We start from the raw sequence: 17,561 nt of genomic DNA on the forward strand, positions 1-17,561 counted from the left end.
CACTATATTGTCAAAAGTATTGGGACGTCTGCCTTTACACACACATGAACTTTAATGGCATCCCAGTCTTAGTCCGTAGGGCTCAATATTGAGTTAGCACACCCTCTGCAGCTATAACAGCTTCAACTCTTCTGGGAAGGCTGTCCACAAGGTTTAGGAGTGTGTCTATGGGAATGTTTGACCATTCTTCCAGAAGCGCATTTGTGAGGTCAGGCACTGATGTTCAATGAGAAGGCCTGGCACGCAGTCTCTGCTCTAATTCATCCCAAAGGTGTTCTATCGGGTTGGGCTTGGTCCCTTAGTTCCAGTGAAGGGAACTCTTAAGGCGTCAGCATACCAAGACATTTTGGACAATTTCATGCTCCAAATTTGTGGGAAAAGTTTGGTGATGGCCCCTTCCTGTTCGAACATGACTGCGCTCCAGTGCCCAAAGCAAGGTCCGTAATGACATGGATGAGCGAGTTTAGGGTGGAGAAATGTTGAGTCCTGCCCTCAACCCAATAACCTTTGGGATGAATTAGAGAGGAGGCTGAGTGCCAGTCCTTCTGGTCCACATCAGTGCCTGACCTCACAAATGCGCTTCTAGAAGAATGATCAAACTTTCCCATAGACACACTCCTAAACCTTGTGGACAGCCTTCCCAGAAGAGTTGAAGCTGTTATAGCTGCAAAGGGTGGGCCAACTCAATATTGAACCCTACGGACTTAAGACTGAGATGCCTTTAAAGTTCATGTGGGTGTAAAGGCAGACGTCCCAATACTTTTGACAATATAGTGTATATTGCTCACAGGAATTAATAAACAAATGGCATACAAAAATCTTGTTCAAATTTTCAGGTTTTTGTGGGCCTACAGCCCACCTTTCTCAAGGCAATTAACAAGAGAAAACTCTAACAATAAATACCCCCCCATCATCACCAACAACAGAAAAGGAAATAACAAAACCGTTAAACATATTAAAATTACAAGCAACATTGTTACCATTGGCAACCACCAGTTGTCCAATCCATAATCATATTCTAGGAGACAGGAGGTTAATGGACTACAATATCCATCCCAGGTACATACTGCACATTGTAGTATAAGCAAACTGCATCTGAGAATGAGTGGTGGTTGCCAATGGTAACAGTGTTTTTTAAGGCCCCTTGTACATGGCACGGTTTAGCTGCATTGTGTGCCAGGGAGGGACATGTGCAACGGCCAGTCCTACTGCAGGTAGTAGTGAGTGGTATTGACTATAGGGCCCGGTGTGTTCAGGGATGAAGATCCAGAATGCAGGTTTTCGGGGGTTCCAGACCCCATCCCTGAATGCATTCAGCTGCTATAGACTTTAACAGGCTGCCTGCAGTAGGGTCTGGGGCTGCACATGTCCCTCCCTGGCGCACTAGAAATCCAGGTGGGACGCAATGCAGCTGGACAGTGCCATGTACAAGGGACCTTAAAGGGCTAGTTCAACTTAAAAAACAAAAAAAGGGGGGTGTCTTTAGAAAAAACAAGCTGTGCAGCTCTGACTAAAGTTAGTGGCTGTAAAGCCACATGGGTTTTCATCTTTAATACAGTAAGCTGAAGAACCTTCTGTGTTGCACATTACCCCCCCCCCCTCCCCCCAACCCCGCTTCAGCGCTGCGCACGAGTGCAGCAGCTCTGCCCGCTGTCTCTCTCATTGTACAGATTGCCATTGGCTCCAGCTGCTGTCAATCAAATCCAGTGACCTGGGAGCAGAGGGCAGGTCAATGGACACAGCAGCAGGACTCGGGAGCAAGCCCACACGGGTGCCACCAGGGAAAGTATCTTTCCATGGGGACACCTGATGAAGGGGCGGGGCACCCCATAGGAAGAGGTTTGGGGTTGCTCTGTGCAAAATGATTGCACAGAGCAGGTAAGTGTAAGCGTGTTTTGTTTTTTATAAAAAAGGGGGTTTACAACTCCTTTAACCACTTATGGACCGAAAGGTTTTACCCCCTTAAATGACCAGGCCATTTTTTTGTGATTCGGCACTGTTACTTTAACTGACAATTGCGCGGCCGCGCAACGCTGTACCCAAAAAAAAAAAAAAATGATGTCCTTTTATTTCCCCACAAGTCAAGCTTTAATTTAAGTGCCGGTTCACACTGATCCGACAAGTCGGGGTCCGTCGCGCTCCCATTGTTCGGTACAGGAACGATTCTAATAGGAGCGACACAACTTAGAAGTCGCTCCGACTTAGAAAATGGGTCCTGTACTACTTCGGGGCGACTTGCATAGACATTCATTTTATTAAGTCCGTGCAAGTCGCGCCCGAAGTCGTGCCGCTGCAGTGTGAACCGGCACTAATGGTATTTGATCACCTGTGTGATTTTTCATTTTTGTGCTATAAACAAAAAAAAGAGCGATAATTCTGAAAAAAAAACAAAACAATATTTTTCACATTCTGCTTTATAACATCAAATTGTTTCATCATTTTTGGTTAATTTGTATTCTGCTACATATTTTTGGTAAAAAAAAAAAAAAAAAAATAAAAATCCCAATAAGCGTATTTTAATTGGTTTGCGCAAAAGTATATCTGGTTATAGTGGTTAAATAATGCCCTTGCGATAGGTGGGCATTTATGTACCTCTTGAAGCCTGACTGGAATACTCCCAGGATGTTGCTAAGTGAGGCCTAGTCATCACTGCTTACCTCCTCCATCACAGGAGTGAGCTCTCAAATACTAAGCTCAGAGCTACTGCAACAGGGGAGAGGGAGAGCAATGTGAGGAGGATGAATGATTTAAGAGATGTGATGGAGGAGGTAAGCAGTGATGACTAGGCCTCACTTAGCAACATCCTTGGAGTATTCCAGTCAGGCTTCATATGGTATGTAAATGGCCCACACCTATAGCAAGGGTATTGTTCAACTTTAGTCAGAGCTGGACACTTTGTTTTTATCTACAGTCACCCCTTACCTGCATAGGCAGCTTTTCTTTTGTAAAGGTGAACTAACCCTTTAAATACATTAAAAAGCACACACAAACCTACATAAATGGCAACAAGTTATCTTCACTCAAAGGAAATCGCAAACTGCGTGGTGCTCACTTAAAAAAACCTGTTACCATTGGCAACCACCATCCATTATCAGGCATACTATAATGCTGGGTGCTGGACCTCTCCTACCCGGGCACATTAAATCACCGTGCAGCTGGGTGTCTCCGTATTGCAAGGGGCCTAAATGTTAGTCAGGCATGAGATGGGGACAACTAGGCTCCTTCTTAACACTGGCAGCCATCTTACCTCAGGCACGATGTCCTCTTATCCCCACACACAGCTCTTCTATTTCAGTTTGATGGTGAATTCAGCAAATAATGCCTTGTATTTGTTTCATGAAGTAAAACATTGAAATAGCTGTGTTTCCTAATTGAGCTGCTTTGGGCTCAGCAGGCCCAACTGTGCCATGCCAGGTACTTCTTCATATAATTGTCAAGGGAAGTCCAAGGCTGTACAAATCCTCTCCTCGGCACCCAGGGAGCACCTCCCAGGGCCCATGGCACTCCCCTCGGGCACCACAGAAGCCCGGGCAGGCCACTTTCAGTGAAAGTTCCTTATGCTGTATGGTAGCTTCCAAAGGAGGGGGACTTCACCTCACAGCTATTACCTCAGCTTTCCCGCCTTTTCAGCTGCTCATCTGTGATTGGCTGAGGGGACAGCAGATGCCTGCTCTCCACAGAATCCAATCTCAAGACAGTCACAGAGTCCGGATCTTTCCAGAACCATAGACATGTTGAACCCAGAATTTACCAACCAAACATGGAGACAAAAAAATAAATATCTTACAATCTGCCATACTCCTATTCCAAGTATGTACTCATACTAAATCTAATTGTACAAAAAAATTATATATTTATAAATAATTGTATTCTATTTGACTTTTTAATTAATATCATCAGTTGAAATGAATAGGAATTTGTCAGCTATTATCGGCACCTTTTGAAACAGTGATAAAAATCCTGCTTACTGCATTTTTGGTGCATATTTGAAATATTTATGAAAATAAAAAACGCACCTCCCCATTGAAATGCATTGAAAATGCAGCAAGAACATATCAAAAATGCACCCATGTTGTGTTTTTGATGCATTTTTTGAGACACATGACCTATGAAATCACACGTGTTTTGGCAGCCATTACCTGCACTTTTTTTCCTTTAAGAACAATGCGGAAAACCCTATTTTCAGCCGATGATTTTAGGTGGCTGAAATTTTCGTGCATTTTATACATATATATATATATATATATATATATATATATATATATATATATATATATATATATCAGGACGAAGCTGGAAGTATACAGGAAGCATCGGCTCCATTCTGTCAAAGCTGACAGATGTAGTTCTGTCACCGGACATCCCAAGTCTCCTGCAAGATGCGGGAGACTCCCGCACCTCGCAGGAGACTTGGGATATCTGGCGACAAGACACCTGCCGCCAGTGTTGGTAGTAACTGCGTTTAAGTAAACGGCGTTACTTAACGCAGTTACTTTTGAGGGTAACGAGTAATCTATCAGATTACTCATTTTGTCCCTGTAACGCCGCTGCCGCTACTTTCGGCTGCGTTACTGCAATTACATCTACCGCCACTAGATGGCAGTAGATGTAATTGTATTCAGGGTCGGCAAGGTGTCCGTGTCCGTGAGCGGTCCTTGCAGTGTCCGCCGCGCCGAAGCTAGTAGACTCACTCTGCCCGTCTGCTGATGCGATCGCTCGGGGGTGGAGCCTCAGGCCTCCCTCGGGTTGTCCGCTCCCGGCTCCTGTTCGGCTCTAGCTCTTGGCAGTGGCACCGCCCACAAAGTGGAGACTGGAGAGAGACCTGCGTGCACGGCTGCGCAGTGATCTCTCTGTGACTGTTTGACTGTCCAGCGCGGGAGAAGAACAGGAAGATTGTAACGGTAGGTAAGGTTGTGGTGGACTCACTGGACTGGAGGCCTGGGAACCCTGCTTGGACTGCTTTAAGGGGGAATGTCACCCTGACCTGCTGTAAGGGGGATCTAGGGGGGACCTGGGATGGCTGACCTGTCTGCTCTTGCCTGCTCTAACAAAAGGGTATTTATAAATATGGGGGACCCTCACCCTGTCCTAGGCCTGCTCTAAAGGGGGATCTAGGGGGTTCTAAAGGGGTATTTATAAATATGGGGGACCCTCACCCTGTCCTAAGCCTGCTCTAATTGGGGATCTAGGGGGTTGCCTGCTCTAAAGGGGTATTTACAAATATGGGGGACCTTCACCCTGGCCTAGGCCTGCTCTAAAGGGGGATCTAGGGGGTCCCCCCTAGATCCCCCTTTAGAGCAGGCCTAGACCAGGGTGAGGGTCCCCCATATTTATAAATACCCCTTTAGAGCAGACAATGGCAGGCAGGTCAGCCATCCCAGGTCCCCCCTAGATCCCCCTTTAGAGCAGGCCTAGGCCAGGGTGAGGGACCCCCATATTTATAAATACCCCTTTAGAGCAGGCAGGTCAGCCATCCCAGGTTCCCCACAGATCCCCCTTTAGAGCAGGCCAGGGTAAGGGTCCCCCATATTTATACATCCCCCTTTAGAGCAGGCAAGGGAGTCCTATGGGGGACCTGCCTGCACTAAAGGGGGATCTGTGGGGGATGGTTGACCTGCCTGCCCTTGTCTGTTCTAAAAGGGGATCTATGGGGGACCTGCCTGCCCTTGCCTGCTCTAAAGGGTGATGTATAATTATAGGGCACCCTCGCCCTGGCCTGCTCTAAAGGGAGATCTATGGGGGACCTGCCTCCCTTGCCTGCTCTAAAGGGGGATGCATAAATATGGAGGACCCTCACCCTGGTCAGGCCTGCTCTAAAGGGGAATCTATGGGGGACCTACCTGCATTACAGCGGGATCTATGGGGACCTGCCTGCTCTAAAGGGGGATCTACGGGAGACCTGCCCTGGCCTGCACTAAAGGGGGATCTATGGGGGACCTGCCTGTGCTAAAGTGGGGATTTATGGGGGGACCTGCCCTGGCCTGCACTAAAGGGGGATCTATGGGGGACCTGCCTGCGCTAAAGTGGGGATTTATGGGGGGACCTGCCCTGGCCTGCACTAAATGGGGATCTATGGGGGACCTGCCCTGGTCTGCACTAAAGGGGATCTACGGGAGACCTGCCCTGGCCTGCACTGAAGGGGGATCTATGGGGGACCTTACTTTTGCCAGACTGGCAAAATATATATAAAACAACCAGTGGCAGTTACTTACAAAACGATATAGTCCAGGAGACTCCCCCACCACCACAGGGCACTGGGCAGCAGGAAGTCCACCACCACCAGTCCACCAATGGTCCAACGCACACAGCCAGCCCAGAAGAGGAGAGAGGCACAGACAGGCAGGCCTGAGGCCTGCAGGAGGACGGAGCCAGAGGGACCCGGACAACAGTGTGCCTGCCAGGCCAGAGGCCACACCACCACCAGCAAGCCCAGCACAGCAGGTACCAAAAAAAAAAAAAAAAACTCAGTCAGTCACAGACAGTCAGGATTCAGGTCTCAGACCCCCACCAGCCACCACACCACCACCAGCAGTGTGCCACACCACCAGTGTGCCACACCGCCACCGCCACCACCACCAGTGTTCCACACCGCCACCACCACCAGTGTGCCACACTGCCACCACTCATGTGCCACACCACCAACAGCCAGCCACTCCAGGCAGCAGGTACCAAAAATCAAAACAAAATACAGTTACTCACAGTCAGGAGGACTCAGGAATCAGACCCCTACAGTTTGCCACACCGCCACCACTATTAAAGATCTCATAGAACGTAATTGCATTATAGAATAGTAAAAAAAAGTCGCAGTTACTTTGCTGAGTAACTAATTACTTTTTCAATGTGGTAACTGAGTCAGTAACTCAATTACTTTTTGGGAAAAGTAATTTGTAACTGTAACTAATTACTTTTTTAAAGTAAGATGACCAACACTGCCTGCCGCAGTGTAACCCAGGTGCCAGGCCACTAATTCTAGTTGCCAATGCGACCTGGCACCTGGGGTTTGTGTCGAGCCCTTATATATGTACGTGTGTGTATATGTGTATATGTATATGTGTGTGTGTGTGTGTGTATATATATATATATATATATATATATATATATATATATATAATGGGTTTGTATGTGTGTGTGTGTGTGTGTGTATGTATATATACAGTGGGTACGAAAAGTATTCAGACCCCCTTAAATTTTTCACTCTTTGTTATATTGCAGCCATTTGCTAAAAATCATTTAAGTTCATTCTTCTTCCTCATGAATGTACACATAGCACCCCATACTGACAGAAAAACACAGAATTGTTGACATTGTTGCAGATTTATTAAAAAAGAAAAACTGAAATATCACATGGTCCTAAGTATTCAGACCCTTTGCTCAGTATTTAGTAGAAGCCCCCTTTTGATCTAATACAGCCAGGAGTCTTTTTGGGAAAGATGCAACAAGTCTTTCACACCTGGATTTGGGGATCCTCTGCCATTCCTCCTTGCAGATCCTCTCCAGTTCTGTCAGGTTGGATGGTAAACGTTGATGGACAGCCATTTTTAGGTCTCCCCAGAGATGCTCAATTGGGTTTAAGTCAGGGCTCTGGCTGGGCCATTCAAGAACAGTCACGGAGTTGTTGTGAAGCCACTCCTTCGTTATTTTAGCTGTGTGCTTAGGGTCATTGTCTTGTTGGAAGGTAAATCTTCGGCCCAGTCTGAGGTCCAGAGCACTCTGGAGAAGGTTTTTGTCCAGGATATCCCTGTACTTGGCCGCATTCATCTTTCCCTCGATTGCAACCAGTCGTCCTGTCCCTGCAGCTGAAAAACACCCCCACAGCATGATGCTGCCATCACCATGCTTCACTGTTGGGACTGTATTGGACAGGTGATGAGCAGTGCCTGGTTTTCTCCACGCATACCGCTTAGAATTAAGGCCAAAAAGTTCTATTTTGGTCTCATCAGACCAGAGAATCTTATTTCTCACCATCTTGGAGTCCTTCAGGTGTTTTTTTTAGCAAACTCCATGCGGGCTTTCATGTGTCTTACACTGAGGAGAGGCTTCCGTCTGGCCACTCTGCCATAAAACCCAGACTGGTGGAGGGCTGCAGTGATGGTTGACTTTCTACAACTTTCTCCCATCTCCTGACTGCATCTCTGGAGCTCAGCCACAGTGATCTTTGGGTTCTTCTTTACCTCTCTCACCAAGGCTCTTCTCCCCCGATAGCTCAGTTTGGCCGGACGGCCAGCTCTAGGAAGGGTTCTGGTCGTCCCAAACGTCTTCCATTTGAGGATTATGGAGGCCAATGTGCTCTTAGGAACCTTAAGTGCAGCAGAAATCTTTTTGTAACCTTGGCCAGATCTGTGCCTTGCCACAATTCTGTCTCTGAGCTCTTCAGGCAGTTCCTTTGACCTCATGATTCTCATTTGCTCTGACATGCATTGTGATCTGGAAGGTCTTATAAAGACAGGTGTGTGGCTTTCCTAATCAAGTCCAATCAGTATAATCAAACACAGCTGGACTCAAATGAAGGTGTAGAACCATCTCAAGGATGATCAGAAGAAATGGAAAGCACCGGAGTTAAATATATGAGTGTCACAGCAAAGGGTCTGAATACTTAGGACCATGTGATAATTCAGTTTTTCTTTTTTTAATAAATCTGCAACAATGTCAACAATTCTGTGTTTTTCTGTCAGTATGGGGTGCTATGTGTACATTCATGAGGAAGAAGAATGAACTTAAATGATTTTAGCAAATGGCTGCAATATAACAAAGAGTGAAATTTAAAGGGGTCTGAATACTTTTCGTACCCACTGTATATGTATATGTGTGTGTATATATATAATGTGTATGTATGTATGTATGTATGTATGTGTGTGTGTGTATGATAGATATATGTACGGCATCTCTCAAAAGTGAATACATCCCTCACATTTTTGTAAAAATTTTATTATATCTTTTCATGTGGTGACGCTGAATAAATGACACTTTGCTACAATGTAAAGTAGTGAGTGTACAGCTTGTAGAACAGTTTTGCTGTCCCCTCAAAATAACTCAACACACAGCCATTAATGTGTAAACCGCTGGCAACAAAAGTGAGTACACCCCTAAATGAAATGAAAATGTCCAAATGGGGCTCAATTTGCCATTTTCCCTCCCTGGTGTCATGTGACTTGTTAGTGAGTGTTACAAGGTCTCAGGTGTGTTAAATTTGGTTTTATTGCTCTCTCTCTCATACTGGTCACTGGAAGTTCAACATGGCACCTCATGGCAAAGAACTCTCTGAGGATCTGAAAAAAAAAAAAAAAAAGAATTGTTGCTCTACATAAAAGTGGCCTAGGCTATAGGAAGATTGCCAAGACTCTGAAACTGAGCTGCAGCACGGTGGCCAAGACCATACAGAGGTTTAACAGGACAGGCTTCACTCAGAACAGGCCTCACCATGGTCGACTAAACAAGTTGAGTGCACGTGCTCAGCGTCCTATCCAGAGGTTGTCTTTGGGAAATGGACATATGAGTGCTGCCAGCATTGCTGCAGAGGTTGAAGGGGTGGGGGGTCAGCCTTTTCGGTGCTCAGACCATACGCCGCACACTGCATCAGAATATTCTGCATGGCTGTTGTCCAAGAAGGAAGCCTCTTCTAAAGATGATGCACAAGAAAGCCTGCAAACAGTTTGCTGAAGACAAGCAGACTAAAGGCCCGTACACACGTACCGATCGTCGGCATACAAACGTCGGTGGACGAAGGATCTGCCGATTGTACGCGTGTTAGTATGGTGCCTCCGACAGATGTCTGCGCACAATCCGCGGACAAAAGTCTTTCTTGCAAACATGAAAATATTTGTATGCCGACACCAGAACGGACGATTGTTCGCCTGTCAGTACACAATTCGGCCGACAGACCGCAGATTTGCAAGACTGGGCATGCTCAGAAAATAGAAAACACAGGGAAAGTTAACCATTACATGACATCACTTCTGCAGTCGGCGGACAAAATTCTTGTGCTGTCCTTGTGCTGTCTTTGCACTTTTCAGCAGACACCGACATCCCGGGGAGAAAAGAGGAACATTTGTAAGCCGACCATCGGTACGTGTGTACGGGGCTTAAGAACCGTGGTCTGATAAGACCAAGATAAACGTATTTGGTTCAGATGGTGTCAAGCGTGTGGCGGCAACCAGGCAAGGAGTACAAAGACAAGTGTGTCTTGCCTACAGTCAAGCACGGCGGTGCGAGTATCCTGGTCTGGGGGCTATATGAGTGCTGCCAGCACTGGGGAGCTACAGTTCATTGAGGGAACCATGAATGCCAACATGTACTGTGACATACTGAAGCAGAGCATGATCCCCTTCCTTCAGAGACTGGACTGCAGGGCAGTATTCCGTTATAACGACCCAAGCATGGGACTGGCCAAGCATTTCTCCAGACCTAAACCCCATTGAACATCTGTGGGGTATCTTAAACGGAAGGTAGAGGAGCAAAAGGTCTCTAACATCCACCAGCTCCGTGGTGTCATCATGGAGGAGTGGAAGAGGTCTCCAGTGGCAACCTGTGAAGCTCTGGTGAACTCCATGCCCAAGACGGTTAAGGCAGTGCTGGGAAATAATGGTGGCCACACAAAATATTGACACTTTGGGCCCAATATTGGACATTTCCACTTAGGGGTGTTGCCAGCAATTTAGACAATAATGGCTGTGTGTTGTTATTTTGAAGGGACAGCAAATTTACACTGCTATACAAGCTGTACATGAATGTAATGTATGAAAAGATGTAATAAAATATTTACAAAAATGTGAGGGGTGTACTGACTTTTGTGAGATACTGTGTGTGTGTGTGTGTGTGTGTGTGTGTGTGTGTGTGTGTTTGTGTGTATGTATGCTTACTTAGGTGGATGCAGCCAGCTCTAAGGTCCCTTTCACACTTGTACGACCTGAAAGTCACGCAATTTTGATGCGACTTTGCTGCTCCTTGAAGCAATTCCTGTGTAATCTTAAGGTCTATGGACCTCAAGTTGCATCAAAGTCGGACCAAAGTAGTGCCAGGGACTACTTTGAAGTCACTGTGATTCGAAGTCGCACAGATATGAATGGTACCCATTGAAAATCATGGGATACAACATGTCATGCGACTTTGCAGTCCCAAATTGCAGGACAGGTTGCACAAGTGTGAAAGGGGCCTAACACTGAGAACCAAGCGATCAAACACCACTGACCAGCTCTCTTCTCTGCCCCCCCGTTTGCTCACTGGAGCTTAGGGCTGGGGAGGGAGAGGCTAAACCGGGTACTGGTTCAGGCATGTGCGCGAATCTTGACTCCATATGGTCGCGATCCTGCCCTAACCAGGACTGGCTCTGTGGTGTCAGAAGACAGCGGACTTCAGCCTGGTGTCAGCTGAAAATGGGTCACAGGAGTGCAGAACGAACTGCAGTCCTGTGATCCACAGGAGACGTACAGCCAAACAAGCTGTGCATTGTTGTGCAACCCGTACTGTAGGGCAGATATAGATTTTGAACTATCACCCCCTTGTAGGCCCTGTTCAGGACATGGAGGGAGAAGCTGCACAAGGAGCATGCTAATAGACAGAGTGCAAAGTGAAAGGGACCTGTAAGCATGACTTAAATGCAGCATGGAAGAATCTGATCTCTTTCTCTGGCAGATGTTCCACACGCTATCCCGCTACTGTTACCATAGTAATGGCACAACAATATGGAGGCACATAGGACTACAATAGGACTTGTCCATGTCTGCTCCAAAACAAATGAAACCATCATTGTAAGATACAGTCTAAATACTGAATCTTCCCTCTGTTAGTGCAGTTTGTTACATGTACTTCTATCACATGTGCTTGTCTTTTTATTTAAAGAGGAAGTAAACCCTCCTCTGACACTTTTACCTATAGGTAAGCCTATATTAAGTACTGTAAATATCTCCTAAACATGTACCGTTTAGGATATATTTACCTTACATGCAGCCAGTGACGTCACTGGCGCATGCGCTCTGAAGGAACGGCCGCTGGTGCCGTTTCTTCAGAGCCCCGTGCCGTGACCGTTGGCTCCCGTGCGCGGGAGTGACGTGTCACCGCAGTTGCGACCAATCAGATGGCCGGATGCCGCGATCCCGGAAGACGGGCGACTGGACATGTCGCCCGTCATACAGGTGAGCGGGCGGCACGGCGCGGGCTCGTTCTTAGGTAAGTATTTCATAATGAGCTAGTATGCGATGCATACTAGCTCATTATGGGTTTCTCTTTCAGGTTGCAGCAAAAAAAAAAAAAAAAAGTTTTCATGGGTTTACAACCTCTTTAAGTGTAACAAAGGTGGGTTGAATAAAAAAAAAAAAAAAAAAAAAACCCAGTTCCCCCAACCACACAATCGATGTGGATGGTGTAATCCCTCCCACTGCGCTATTGTGTTCTGACAGCGGGGAGCCCTCCCCGCCATTACATCACACTGATTTGCATTGCCCACTATAGCTGGGGGCATTGATCGATCGGGAAAAACCGAATAGGTTGGTTGTACAGAAGTCAATCAGTAGATCGACTTCTGTACAACCAGCCTGTCCTTGCATGAATTCAAATTCATCCAGTTTTTGCTGAGCTGACCAAATTTCGATCCATGTATGGCCGTCTTAGGGACCCCTGTCTTTTTTTTTTTTTTTTCTCTTCTTTTGCCATCTGTGTGTTCATTGGAGAGATGTGTCATTCAATTCCTGTCCCATAGCCACAAACCGGAAGTGAGAGGAAATTCCTCTAAAGCTGGGATCCTCAAACTACGGCCCTCCAGCTGTTGTGGAACTATACCTCCCATGAGGCTTTGTAAAACTCTGACATTCACAGACCTGACTATGCATGATGGGAATTATAGTTCTTGAACAGCTGGAGGGCCATAGTTTGGACACCCCTGCTCTAAAGTAAAGAAATCACTTGCTGTCTCCAAGACCATTGTCCCCATTGGAAGGTATCCCATCCATTCCTGTTTTGGGTAGTAAAATTTTGGGTTTTCTTTCACTTTCAGTCTCTGTAAGAAACTGGTACATTTTTTTGCGGATGGTGTAACTTCTTTTGTTTTTTGTCACCTGTAGGTACCATGGGGAGGGATACGAGGAGGGCTTTGCAGAAGGAAATTACGTTGGTGAATCCGAAGGTAAACAGTATGGCGCGGTGTATGGGGCAAGAGCCGGATCAGAGGTAAACTTCTCAGCTTGGTCTAAACCTAGTCCCGGCCCCCGCAGAGCAATGATTAATCAAAAACTTTGCTTGGTTATGGAACTAGGAGGACGTGTAGATATCCATTAATCAGTAGTATATGTAATACTATACAACCAACGGAATCCTGAGCAATTGTGCACAGTTCCGATTGGAAGAGATTGCATGGCACCACAAAATCATTCTCAAGAAATATGAATGAACTTCGTTTGACCTCATCGTCGTTTCCTCAATTGTTGGTCTTGTGACCCAGTTTTAGTGCTTTGACACCAAATATAGATACCTTGTCAGCACACCGTGTGCTCCTCATTGTTTAATTATAGCTCCTTGGTGTCAGGCTGTGTCTTTCCCAGCCCTACTTTCATTGTAGGTGGGGATTGACCTTTGTCTGTCTAGCCACTTTTTCCACTGACTTCATACTTTTTAGTTGAAACATTTTCACTTCAGTAAACTTGCAAAAACATTCCTGCTGGTTCTCCACAAAGCTAAAGGTTTGCTGTACCTTTTTAATACGGCCGTCCTTTAGTGAATCCCCCACCACTTGAGGTCATCCTGCCTGGTTGAATCCTTACCATCCTTCGTGTTCCAGCATTTGTCACAGTGCAGTCCTGTCCGGCATAGCACAGACTTTTTAAAGGAAAAATTCCTGGCTGGGTCCTTCCTGGCCCAATTCATTCTTGGGGCCCGCCAGGTAGCCCTCTCATCCAGGGCTTTATTTCAGCTGTGACGTTTCATCACCTCCGGCTCTCGTCCTCAGCTCCCTGCTTATCACTGTCACTGGTAAACACAGAAGCCTTCACACAGCCGTTACAAGTACAGCTTTCCTCCATGAGGCTCTCACAGATCCCTGCGTGCCCCGCTTGAGCGCGTGCAGGGCAGGCAAAGCTGCCCACACTGCCGGGAGGTACCAGAGCCGGGCCAGGTAGGTAAGATGTGAGAATGTGAGGAAGCATTTGGGGTGGAGGGGGGTGGGGAGTGAGATGAGGGCTGTAGAGGGAAATGTGTACAGAGGTGGGGGATGGGGGAGGAGAGTGGTGCAGAGGTCAGAGCTGAAGGAGAGGGGTAGAAGTTAGATGTGGACAGCCTGTGAAAGAGAGCTGAACTCTGCACACTATGCATAGCACATCCCTAAACCCTGCACTTTGTATGTAGTGCACTCCTCGAGCCGGCACTCTGTATACTGTGCACCCCTGAACTCTGCACTCTGTATGTAGTGCACTCTTGAGCTCTGCAATTTGTACACTGCATACTGCTAAAATCTGCACTCTGTATGTAACACAATCCTGCACTCTGTACGTAGCGCACTCCTAAACCCTGCACTATGTACAGCCCTTTGAGGGCAACCATAATGCTGATGCAGGTCGCAATTAAATTTAGTCTGACACACCTGCCATACAAATTTCCTGGCATGCCAAACCTGGTTGAAGCAGGTCAAATGCATGTCAGGAGTGGGAATGAGCGAATCTGCCCTGGTTCTGTTCACCAAGCATTCGGTAAATCCTGTTTGAATCTTGGTGATTCCAATCCTAGAGGCGAATCCTATTGAAGTCTATGGGAGGTGAATCTTGTTAGTAAGTTTTGGCCATTTTTAGGACTAATAGGTAAGCTATTGTCAAAAGAAGTCATGGAAAGCTAGACACTGCCTCGAAGGACATGTAACAATTCCAGAAAAACATTTTTTCTCTACCGTTCATTGACGGACGCAGTCCTCTGATGCATATCAGTATTGTTATACTGCCCCCTACAGGAGTAGGACACTAGGCAGAAAAAAAGTTCTGTCTACACCTATGGGCAGTCCCAGGGGGTATACCCTCTCTTCCTGCATAGGATGTCAGTTTTAATCTGCCTAGTCAGGAATAAGGACCTAGTTCCTTGCTGGGATCTCTGGTCCTGGCAAAAAAGTGTTTTTACATTTATGTAGATAATTTTCTTAGCTAGCTTTCTAAAGATTTTTTTCCTGTGAGTTCTACAAGCAACTATGCCGGATCTGGGAGACGGGCAGGATGTATAGATCCAGTGGTCACCCCAGCTAGCCAGCGAGTGCACGCAGACCATGGCTCCACGCTAGGTCAGCCGCGACACAGTCCCACTGGACGGGGACTGGCCCAGTGAATTAAACGTCTTGCCAGGTCGCACACGACCGAATCTAGGCCCGAGTCGCAGCGTTCCTATTTGGCCGACAGCCTCCCCCCACTTCAGCGGAGAGGGGTCCTGTTAGGAGGTGGCGCCCGCCTATGTTCCTGGTATGGTGAGTAAATGTCACCCCCCCCCCCCTTTTCCCCCTGGCGAATTTTGGGGTGGACTCGGGCCTCTACCTTGGACGATCAGACCCTCGCAATCCCGAGTTCCCCTCTGTCCTGTCATGCACCCCCTCTTCTATCCTGCCCCCACCCCCCACCACGCAGGGGCTGTTTGGGCCTACTCACAGGGGCTGGAACCTCGTTCTCAGGCCGGATGGGGGGTCAGGGGGGGGGGGGTGCGCCAGCGAACTAACGATCATGCGCGGCCCCCTGAGGGTCCTCGGTTGCTCTGCTCACCGCGCGGGGCCACCATTTTAAAACCATACAGTGGTAGGAGAGTCTTTTCATGCGGCTTTGAAGGGCGGTGTTGAAAATACACAAATTCCACCTTTTCCGTGTAGGGTGTAATATGTAACATGGTGCAAATGCCCCCTCCATTTTCAAGATATCTATGAATGAATGAACTACAAGCCCTGTCTTTCACTGTTGCAGATGAACCTATACTCCTCAAAAGAACACTATACTTCTCAAAAGAACACAGGTGCTGTGATCACCATACTCAAAGTTCATTGACACCCTGACACTAGCTTTCCACTGTGGGCACCTGGCTGTGACAGCTTGGGGCTTCACACCTGGGTGCGCACTGAGCATGCCAGAGTCGTGCTGCGGTCTGGCAATCTTCTGGGACCTGCGACGTGTCCCAGAAGATTACAGGGACAAAGGGGGAAATTGTCTATGCAATACGGGTGGAAGTGGGAGCGACTACCTGTCAAAACTAGGTACCCGCTCCCCTCAAAAAATATGACATGCCAAATGTGGCTGGGGAGGGGGGAGGAGTGCTTAAAGCGGAACTTCCCCTTTTGCGTGGAGCTCCGCTTTAAGGTGGACTTGGCTTTTAACTCTTTCTCTGCCAGAGCCCTTCTTGCCCTTTGTAGATGTTGAAAAAGATAAGTTAAAACCCCTACACCTTATCTATTTTCTGAAAGCAGAGACCCAGGAGAATAAAATGGTGGTAGCTCTAATTCACATGATTTTAGTGTAGCCAATTTTTAAGAAGTGCAACATTTCAGTAAAAGACATTGAAGCTAATTTTAGGGCGAAAAAATGCAATAAATTACCCATTTTTTGATAACGTAAAAGATCACGTTGTGTGTGGAGTAAGTAGATACCCAACATGTCAAATTTTAAATCTGCACATGCCCGCAAAAGAACTAACTTTGGTACCCTATATTTTCCATAGGTGATGCTTTCAAAGCCCCTACAAGTCATCAGCTTAGAATTAAAGTGATTGTACAGGCTCTGTTTTATTTTTCCTAAAATAACAAACATGGTATACTTCCTGCACAGACCAGGAAGTTACCTCCTTTTCTGGGGTCCCCTGCCAGCTCTCTCTGCTTCTCCTTTACTCCAAGTGCCCCCCTCAGCAGGCTGTGTGCTAAGGGGGCACTCTTGCAGGCATGCTCCTGAGCTGGGCTGTGTGATGATACACACCCACACAGCACGGCTCAGCCCTGCCCCTTGCTCGAGAGTCCTGCGAGGAGAGGAAGAGAGAGCAGCACCTGCTACAGATAGGCACAGCGCTGGATCAAGATAGTATTTGGGGGGGATGGGGAGGAGCAAGTATTGGGACATTTTATGCCTTAATTCAGAGAGTGCATTAAGGTTAGAAAATGTCCTGACTTTAGAACCACTTTAACTGTGAATATTGGCCCTAGAATAATTGTTCTCACACACAGTGTGCGTGGCGGTATCTAACTTCATATCATATTGGGGACAGAAAGTAATTCAGAACCCTGCTGTCCCACCTGCCTTCCACTGAAGCCAATTGAGCGCAGATCGCTGCCACCACTTCTTCATGGTGGTGGTGGTGGTAAAATGGTTAAGTAACATGCTTGAGCACATTTTTCAGCAGGGATATTAGGCCTAACTGCTCCTATGTACTCCACAGTATTTGTTTTTGCATGATGGTATGTATGTATATATTTTTTTTATACAAAAGAATTAAGATTTCTCTTTGGTTCGTTGACGGACACAGCTCCTGATATTCATAACCATTGGGTTATACTGCCCTCTACAGGAGTAGGACACTAGGCAGAAAATAATTCTGGCTACACCCGTGGGCAGTCCCAGGGTGTATACTCCCTC

The 17,561-nt window shown here is 46.9% G+C and overlaps 1 protein-coding gene across 1 annotated transcript in view; it reads left to right on the plus strand.

Annotated features, from left to right (window-relative positions):
• LTO1 (LTO1 maturation factor of ABCE1) overlaps positions 1–17,561 on the plus strand; it is a 46,415-nt gene that overhangs the window by 12,954 nt on the left and 15,900 nt on the right. The window contains exon 2 of the mRNA XM_082270070.1: positions 13,053–13,158. Within this exon, the coding sequence (XP_082126196.1) occupies positions 13,053–13,158 (106 nt within the window). The remainder of the gene's footprint in view (positions 1–13,052; positions 13,159–17,561) is intronic.

The sequence above is a fragment of the Pelophylax lessonae genome (genome assembly GCF_965119305.1).
Source record: "Pelophylax lessonae genome assembly, chromosome: 10".
Lineage (NCBI taxonomy): Eukaryota > Metazoa > Chordata > Amphibia > Anura > Ranidae > Pelophylax > Pelophylax lessonae.